At 35.1% G+C, this 10,000-nt stretch overlaps 1 protein-coding gene across 3 annotated transcripts in view; it reads right to left on the bottom strand.

Annotated features, from left to right (window-relative positions):
- LOC125027418 (FAST kinase domain-containing protein 4-like) overlaps positions 1-10,000 on the bottom strand; it is a 10,958-nt gene that overhangs the window by 213 nt on the left and 745 nt on the right. For 2 of the 3 annotated variants that reach the window (XM_047616495.1, XM_047616503.1), the window contains exons 2-7: positions 7,891-8,023; positions 7,261-7,431; positions 5,499-5,581; positions 5,277-5,388; positions 3,889-4,068; positions 1-1,174 (exon numbers count right to left, since the gene is read on the bottom strand). The exon at positions 1-1,174 is cut by the window's left edge and continues 213 nt beyond it. In XM_047616495.1, the coding sequence (XP_047472451.1) occupies positions 1-1,174; positions 3,889-4,068; positions 5,277-5,388; positions 5,499-5,581; positions 7,261-7,431; positions 7,891-7,986 (1,816 nt within the window). In that variant the 5' untranslated portion in view covers positions 7,987-8,023. The remainder of the gene's footprint in view (positions 1,175-3,888; positions 4,069-5,276; positions 5,389-5,498; positions 5,582-7,260; positions 7,432-7,890; positions 8,024-10,000) is intronic. The other variant, XM_047616510.1, reaches the window with a different exon arrangement.

Below are 10,000 nucleotides of genomic sequence, written 5' to 3'. Positions count from 1 at the left end.
TATAGTCATGTTTTCTAACCAGTTCCATGGCTAATCTGTTGATGCCTGTGAGTTCCTGGGAACCTATTGTATAGTCTCTGTAATCCCATATAAACATGGCCAACTTTTGTGCACCTTCTGGAAGTGGCTTTGAGCTTACCTTTTCACCAAAATTTGTGGTAAAGTCTTCAATTGGGATTGGTTTTCCATCTTTAGCAACAGCTAACTCTACATCTACAAATATACCCATGTTTGTTTGTATGTTTTCCCTTATATATTTTGGGGGAGGGAGGAAATTGTGAAGCATTGTCTGAACGTTCTTGGCCAACATTAGCTCATGTCTTCCCTGAGTAATTATGACATCTTTAAAGTCTGAAAGATCAAGAAAAGGTCCCTTGTATGTAGGCATGTTCAGCCTGGCCACAGCATTTATATTAAGCAATTTCAACTTTATCCCTGTCCTCTGATGTTGGGCTGCACTTGGAATTTTTGAAACAAATGATGGATTTAAGACAGAAGCAATATGTTCCTCTGTAGCTTTCCCAAGCACTGATAGTGACCATACTACATCCAACCAAGCAGTCTCCTTATTAATTGTCACTGATGTCAGTTTAGGAATAATGGCTTTGAATACGGAGTCGATGTTAGTGGGTGTATATGAAACGGAGGCCAGAGTAAGGACCAGGGCAGCAATATCACTTGTGCGGCAAACATCGGAATTGTTCTCCACCCACTCAGATAAAATTTCCAACATACTTGTGTTCCTCCATCTCATCTGTCCCATACAGGTTAGAATACCCCCTACTATGGCAGGTCTGTCAATACTATTAGCCTGGGACACAAAATCATTTGCAATCTTCTCAAGCAGAAGGGGGTCTGGGAAGCTAAGAGAGTTCATAGCATAAAGTACATTAGACAACTGCTTGGGAGGCAACCGATCACTCTGTCTAGCCATGTGGAAAGCCAGGGAGCGTAGCACAGGTGTTACTCTTCGTTTGGCTGTGGCAAAGGTGCAAAAGAGCCGGCTCAGATCGGTGTAAGACATCTCTTCTGCTAATTCAATGGTTCTGTCATCAATGCGGCTTATGAATTCCAAGTTGAAGACCTCGTGGTGGTTATAGATCACTTGGATGTCCTTTACTCCTCTGATTTCAACCCATCGTCTTTGAACTGTCTCCACAGATTCCCTGAGTACCTGCAACAATGAAATCTTTTAACTGACCCTTAAAGAGTTACATAGTAAGGAATATAGAACAAGCAAAATAAGCATATTAAAGTAACTGTTTTATAATTAATATTGAAAATACATCTCTTAAAACAGGTTACTTATGAAATTCACCAAAAAATAAATAAATAAATAAACTATAATATATAAAATGCTAGCAAAATGAATGAACAAAAGATAAATACAACAGAAGTATACAAATATAACATGCATAAAATTAGGTCACAGTTCTGTTTAAATATCTTGGTTATATCTTGGTTATAGAGATGAGTGGTCGTATTTTCTCAATCAGAAACACAAACACTTATCAAAGGAACTTTACAAAACATACAAAAGCAACCAAGCCATTTCATACTTTTCTTACTATATTTTATTTTTAAGATCAAAAGATTTGATCTGCAGGACAAGAAAGTGAGATAAATAACCTGTTGGCATGGTAACATCTAATGGCAAGGATAGTTAGTACATTTTATGTTTGTTTACCATTCTTAAAGAAAGGTAAACACTGAAAGAACATTTTTGTTGATTTTGAAATAATGATAAAAATAGAACATTTTCATGTATTTTCAACTGATAAAGTTGCCATCGTGGAAAAATTTGACTGAGGGCCAGGGTGACACAAACATCCCATCATGTGAAATTTGGCTGAAGGCTGGGGTGATGGGAATGACTCGCCACTAGTGCACAAAGCTCTTGGAGGATGATCAGACTCCAGGTGGCACATACACCCAAACCATGTACCCTGATCCCACTGTAAATTGTGCACACTAAACAGTGTTCATTTATATAGCCATTACTGAAATAATTTGGGAGCTGCACCCCAAAAAAATAGGCTTACAGTTACTTTATAGCCTCATTCGTTGGTTTATGTGAAAAGATAATGAATAAACACAGTGGGCATGGCATGTATTTTTGTCATTCCTGTATCTGTGGGTTAATAGAAATATGTTTTGAGTCAGACAGTCCATTAACCCATTGCCGACGGGCATGCCAGGCCGTGCCCACTGTTAGTTTGCTTGTTTAATTGTTTTCACACATAAATGGCTCCACTTGTACTAAGTACTGCCTGTCTTGCCCGTTTGCCCTTTTCTTTAATTTACAAAAATATTTTACGTTATCTTATTTTGCTATTATTAATGTTTATAACATTATAGTAATTATAATGTTTATAATAAAAATAACACCATTGATATTCATAGCACTATTAAAAAATACATTTTCCCGCCAATTCAAGGAAAGGTGAAATAAGGTAAGGCTAAGCACTAGTAGAACCATCTATGTGCAGAGACATTTCACAAAAAAAATATAAAAAATGAGCACAGCATTTTCCCCATTTTTTATTCATTTTCCCTGACGGCAATGGGTTAATATATAAAATGATGTGTACCTACAGAAAATATATAAGCAAGTTGTAAAAATTATGCAAATCTGCTTTCTAATACCTGGATTCTCTCTTCCCACTTATACTACAGATATCCTTCCTATGTCATAGCATGAAACAGTTAAAATTTAGGTTGCTGACTCAATTTACTTTCCCTGAGCCTGAAATGGCACTGACCAATAGCCAATTTTTAATACCATGGTCACTGAGCTAAGATTCTTGTTCGGCCAGACAAGCCAGATACTCGTACTGAACAAAAGCCACACTGTGTAGTGACTATTTTCTAAAATTATGTTGAGACAAAGTAGTTAAACCTAAATCCAGACTAAAATTGGTTGCCCACACTTGAACTTGCCACCAGGTTTGTACAAATTAATTAAAGTTTATCAAAATTAGAAAATTCTTGTTATTTGAGGTATGTCATGATGATATAATGCATGATAATATTACAAAGCATATTATAATAAAGGCCAAGTATATATGAAGATAAGTGCTTCTTATCAAAAGTATGTAAATGAAACAAATAAGGTCTACACTTTTTTCTAATGTTATACTCAGTAAGGAACTCCATTCTGAAGTAACTATACACAATAGATTACTTGTTCTGTATAATTCCTAGTCTTAGACACTTCTGCTTTGTACTTGATACTTTTCGTTCTGTACCGTATATTTAATACAGTCCTGAGTTGGAATGCATGCTGCAGTACAATTTTAGCTTTTTGCTTACAGCTTTACAACATCTATACATGATTTTTTTTCTCTAACCATGGTCACAGTTCACAACTTACCCATTCCTAGTTCTCTATTCTAATCATTCACTTTTATTAATTAATTAATTAATTATTTTTTATAAGTATGTTCATATCATGAAAACATTAGTATAAAAAAAAGTTTTATGTGGCAATGAATTATATATAGTACCACACATCAAGATATGGATAAGAGTAAAGCTGTTAAGAACTGTCAAGTTGTTAAGCAATAAAATGGTTACATTGCAGGAAGCAGGTTGGATCAAATTTAATATTTTCATACAGCTCGAGTAAAGCATAATCAGGTTGAAAAAGATTAGAGACCAAATTTTGGTATAAAAACGTGAAAGATGTGTAAGGTTACTGAACATTATATTTCACTTCCTAGAAGTTTGACTTTTTTTTATATATTTGTAGAATAAATTGAAATGACATTATCTTAGATCACGCCTCTGAAAGCAACTACATATTGTTAAGAAAATAAGAACCATAACTGGAAACATTAACCACTAGTTCTGCTACCTAGCTAAGTAGGATTATTATCAGTATCTCACCTTCCTCTGCAAGTCTGTATGTTGATGCTTCACTTGGAATACCACGATGGACAGAAGGAGGGGCATAGACACCTTCCGTATGTTCCAGAGCACTTCGTTCTCCAAAGACTGCGAGGAAGAAGAAGGGAAGAATATTACCCACCGCCTACCGAGGTTCCTACACAACGCCATTTCCATACACTGAAAGATCATATAGTGTAGGATATGGGCCTCATTAAACACAGAATTTTGGCATTCCTACTTTTTACATGGATCACAGGTAGCTATACTTTTCCGAGGAGTTTCTCCAATTATTGTAATCCCACACTTTATTAGTGTCTGACTTAGAATTTAAATGAATATAGAGAAAAATTGTAATTTGTATGAAAAGTATTTATGTACTAATGTATAACCCATTAATGCCAGGGAAACAAGTACAGTACAGTTCATTATGGTGCCTAGTAACCAAGGAGTCAATTACAAGACCCATTTGACCTCACCTTTTACCCCATTCTTTGATTTTTTTTGTGGGGGAAGGGGAAATCATTACTATCATTGTTATTACCTTTATGGTGACGATGATGATGATGATGATAAAAATAATAATAATAATAATAATAATAATAATAATAATAATAATTGAAGTAATAGTAATGGTAATAATAACAGTAATATAATCAATAATAGCAACAGAAATAAATTTTAAAATCCTACAAATTTCAAGGAATTCAGTAAATAGTAAGGTCATGTGAACCTAGTATTTGGCCTCTTGTAACCAAATGCTTATGGAGCTTAGTGTCTATTTGAAAAATACTAATAAAAAAATCCACAATCCCAGCATCAACAGGTTAAAACATAAACCAAAACACATTATACAAAACACATTCTTAGAACATATTGGTACATGAATTACTGGTTTTATATATACTTTCACAATGCAGAGATTTACAAATGGATTTCATATGACTAGCAGAATAACATATTATAACATGACTCAATACTAGTTCCTGGTAATTTGACCCTTATGAACTTTGTGATGAAAAAGATTGCATTAAAACTGCAGTTAATAAAGAGGAAATGGCAGTTAAATCCACCTTAAATTCTTAGTATCCAGATACAAGAGTTAGCCCTAATATACACTGATTTTAGTGAGACAACAAAAATATATGGCATAAAATATGTAAATACAATATCTAATGCTTTGGACATTTCCTTTAGATAAAATAAATAAAAAAAATATTTTCCTCTTTATCAAAAAACAAAACTTTGTATACATTCTGACCAACCCAAGAAGGTCATATACATAATCTTAAAAAAATAATGATATATAACTCAACACAACAGGTCAAAAGTCATAGCACAATAACCACCACAATGAGAAACATGTTTCCTTTAAAGTTATGCCATACCTGAATTAAATAGGTGTTGCTATCCATCCCAAGGTTTAATAGACTCTTGAGACCTTCCAGCAGAGCACTTGGACTCAATTGTGCTATGCCCTTCTCGATTGTCTTCAATAACCTGTAGGAGGAGGATGACAGAATGAACCGAAAGAATTTACTTCCTTAGAAGAGGTACTTTTCCATATGAACACAATTCTCACAAACACTGATATGAATCTGCTTGTTTACTTAATAAAATCTGCATCACATTCTAGGTCCTTTTTGTAGTCAATTTTCCTGAGAGTCACCCATTCAGATAGCCTCTGCACACCCTGAAAATATGTTATGCTTTAGTAAAATGTCAGAAGTCAATGTTATTTGTGAATAAATAATATAAAGTGCCTTGGTTATCTTGCTGCTTACGTATTTATGCAACAGAGCTACACACACAATTCTATTACTCTTAGCTATCACCTTCAGGTACTGGGTGAAAAACAGGAGAGAGAACAGAACAAGTCAGGAGCTTCATAAGGTCTGGTTAGCTCTGTGTAAACGAATTGCAGATGACTGGGAAGGATGGTAAAGGTGGCGAGGGAGGGGGTACCGGGAAGGACATCCCTGCAAATATTTTTATCATTTTGTAACCATGAAGAACTACCTTTAAAAGAATATGCAAGAATGATTATCTGTATATTTTCTTCATCTGGAGTTAAAGAATTATAAGATGCTTTTCCCCCATTACTATGTTACTACTATATTTTGCCCCATTCTGAAAGGAAAGCAGACTAAGCACCGAAAGTATGAACTCAAACACAAACAACCAAATCTTGCTACCTGATTGGTCAATATCCACAACCTCCCCCAACATTTGAGAATAAAAGGCCCGTGTAACTTATCTAAATGAATGGGAAGAATTTCAAACCAGTGACTCTAACTATGGAAGGCACTGGTGAAGTACTTTAATACACAGTATAATATCTGTAGACCAGAATATAATGCTTTCCTTCCTTTAACTCACATTCTGAAAGTACTTTCTCAGGAACGTTTTACCAGGATATCTTACATTCAAATCACAGTCACAAGACAACCTTTTCAAAAATATACATATCTTTTTATCATTCACCACATCGATTCCCCTTCACATATATAACCATCAATAACTACTTTTCCCTCTATCTTTGATTTACTCTAATCTCTATTCAATTAATTACTTTATTTATTTTTGAAAAACTTTCTTATTCACATTCCTATGTAAGATCCCCACACCTCAATTCCCCTTGAATGCTTTCCTCTCCCTGAGTCGGTCATATGTTCATGTTTCTTGTCTCTTTCTTCTTGTGAATGGAATGTAGTGTGCATGAAGTAGTAATTCTGGTTTACTTGGGCATATTTCATTCAGTGAAACCCCCTTCTATCTTTACTTTTCCATATTCCCTCTTCACACACCATGCTACTATGTATCACAGAGTTACCTATGGAAAAAGGTATAGGTGAGAATGAATAACTTCAGAGCTCTGAGGACTAATATATCTTCATCAGAAATACACATATTTCTGATAAAGATATACTCAAAATGCATCAAATGTATCAAGTGCTGTGAAGTTATTTTCTCTTTCATACCTTTTTCTACAAATTACAATGAATAGAATTACCTCCTTATGTATTATTTGAATTACTTACACATCTAGATACATAAAAAATACCTCTCAAATACAATTTCATTATTATATATGATCATTATGGTTTTTGTTGCTTTAAGTGTCTCATCTACATTAATAGTAATCTCCATTTTCATTCAAATGTAAGGTGTAACTTCATTCATATACAAGGCCTGACTTTTTAAACTTTGTGATCTGTTGATGCTCTCTGTAGCTGCTATATGAAAATGAAAAATATATTTTCTGGTGCATAATGAAATGCCAGGAAACAAAATCTGCTTTAGTGAAACTAGAGAAATCTGGAGGAGAGAGGAGCTGGATGGTTTATGGTTCCTTGTGGATAACCAACTTACCTGCAGAGCTCCAGTAACAGATCCATTAGCTGTGGCAGCCTCTATCAGCTTGAAAACTTCACTTTGCTGTGTGACAGCATTGGTAGGTGATGGATTCTGGCTTTTATCCTCCAGCTGTCTGCTAAAAGCAGGTGTGGTGATGGTGGCAACAAATGAGGGGGCACAGCCACTCTGTCAAGAATGGAGTCATCAAAACATGGTAATACACTAAAGTACTGTGAACAGATCATCTCTGCATTTTTGCATGTGTTAAGGGTTCATCTGGGGAACACTATTCCATACACAAAAAATTACAAAACAGATTCCTTTCAATGCACAAAAGTGATGGATGTGTGAATACATACAGCAACCATACATCAGTATGCCTTTTGTAAAATACTTTCACCTTCCCTTGTTTAAGCTGAAATTTGCTCTTACTTGAACAAACTTGCAATTTCATATAGGAAAACTATTCTTATGTGTATATGTAAGTCATTTTTATATTTGAATGTAAGTCATACACATTTCAAAAATTCTAATGCTAATCCCATTATTTAAACAAGATCTATCATAAGAAGTAAAATGCATATTTTACTCTATACTCTTCCCTTGCACTAATCTGAGCTCACACAAGGGGTAACAAATACTCACTACAAATACAGGAGATCTGCACATGCAAGGATTCCAATGCCTCTGCTTGGCCCCTCTCCGGCATATTGCCACCATTCCACGACCAACTCGTAGCATGCTGAGGACTGTCCCTAACAGTAGAATCAATACATTTCTGCAATGGATTACAATGTAGTTAGAAAAACAATTTTGCTCCAAAAGATCTATTGGATTAAATATATACATATATAAATATACATATATATATGTATTTTTTCTATTTTTTTATGCATACACGCACGCACGCACGCATGCAAGTCTGTCCATCTCTACATGAGTAATTGATAATTCTTTACCAGCTCTACATCAGAAACTTAATTCATTGATGAAAATTGCCATGACCTTTCTGTACTGCCTGTGGGGAGGGTTGATGGGAGATCTGCCACCCTCCCCAGGAAATACTGTCTTCATCTCCGTAGATGACTGTGAGTGGCACTTTCCACAATCTCTTTCCTTTTAATGGTGTTACTGCAGATTATTTCTTATACTGATGACTTCAACATTTTGTCCTCTACAACAATGCCATCTTCAAATAGCCATAGCTTAGTGTGTCCATACCATAAAGATTAACCATATAATTATTATGATGGGGGTAATTCTTTACAGTATGGCTGCACTCACCAGAGACTATGTCCCCAACTCCACATCACAAAATTTATTCAACAATCTAGGTTGCTGTGACTGGGCATCCCCTGATGGGGGGCTCTGCCCCCCCAATACCCCCTGACAAACATTCTGTTCACCTCGGTCTGTAAGGCAAGACAGAGCTGAAACTCAGGAGCACTGAGTGGCCACTTGCTGTGTTCTTTTTCTTTTATTTGTGGTGTTACCGTTCATCAACAAGAATCAGTTATAACTCCCATCAGTAATCTTTGAAGTCCTTCCGTTGGTTGTGAAAAGTTTCTCAGTGTATATAAAATTCAAATTATTATCATTCCCTTGAAAAAAAATAAAACACTACTGCATTATACTGAAAAAAATGTTGATGCAGATGGGATATTTCCTCATCTTGGTGACTTACAAAATATCTTTGTTAACCCCTTGCCGACGGGTACAACATGTAGACACGTGCTATGCCCACTGTGAGTACTTGTTTGATTGTTTTTACACATAGATGGCTACACTTCTACTAAGTCACCAATGAGCCAGTTACGAGTACTGCCTGTCTCGCCCATTCGCCCTTTTCTTTGATTTACGAAATATTTAACGTTATCTAATTTTGATGTTACTAATGTTAAAAAACATTATAACAATCATAATGTTTATAATAAAAATAACACTATCGATATTCATAGTAAAAAATATATTTTTCCCACCATATCAAATCAGGTACTGTCACAAGGTCTACTAATTGACTCCTTTGTGGCTAAGCACTAGCAGAGCCATCTATGGGCAGATATTTCACAAAAAAATATAGAAAATAGGCACAGCATTTTCTTTATTTTTTGTTAATTTTCCCCGCCGCATTGGGTTAATGAAAAGAAACATTTTCAATGGCTTGGATGGTTTGCTTGCCTTTAGCCACAACTCTGATGTGCTCTTTAGCAACTGCATCTCAGCGCTGCATTACCAAATAGGCTAATCTTGTACATTCAATACATTGCTTCACTAGGGTACTTTAGGTAGAAGTTGATCACTTTTACTGATATAGAGGCAATGCTTTCTCAGTCCAAAAGCCAACAGCAATTTCAAAAACGGGTATGATTTCATATCCATTGATAGAAAATGTACTTGTATCCTGAAAATATACCATATAGTAACATTATGTTAATGGGTTAGATAAGATTATGTAAGCCCCACACACTAAAAGACAGGTTGCAACTTTTTTGTTTATTCTTTATTTTCTACACTGCCAAGATCAAGTTTTCAGGACTATAACATTTCATTACATACTCCACATTGTAATTTTTGTTTTAAATGAAATGTCTCATTATTGTCTTATATATTTTTCACTCTTTATATGAATTAGGCAAATTTATTTCTGATGTACTGGCTGGATAGCTAAGGTTACGTTACACTGGTAAAACCAATGTTGACCTTCTTGAGACGGCAAATCAGTAAGAAAGGAATCACTAATCGTCTTACTACATCT

This window comes from Penaeus chinensis, chromosome 1, assembly GCF_019202785.1.
Source record: "Penaeus chinensis breed Huanghai No. 1 chromosome 1, ASM1920278v2, whole genome shotgun sequence".
NCBI classification, from domain to species: domain Eukaryota; kingdom Metazoa; phylum Arthropoda; class Malacostraca; order Decapoda; family Penaeidae; genus Penaeus; species Penaeus chinensis.
This window is presented reverse-complemented; position numbering and strand designations above follow the sequence as displayed.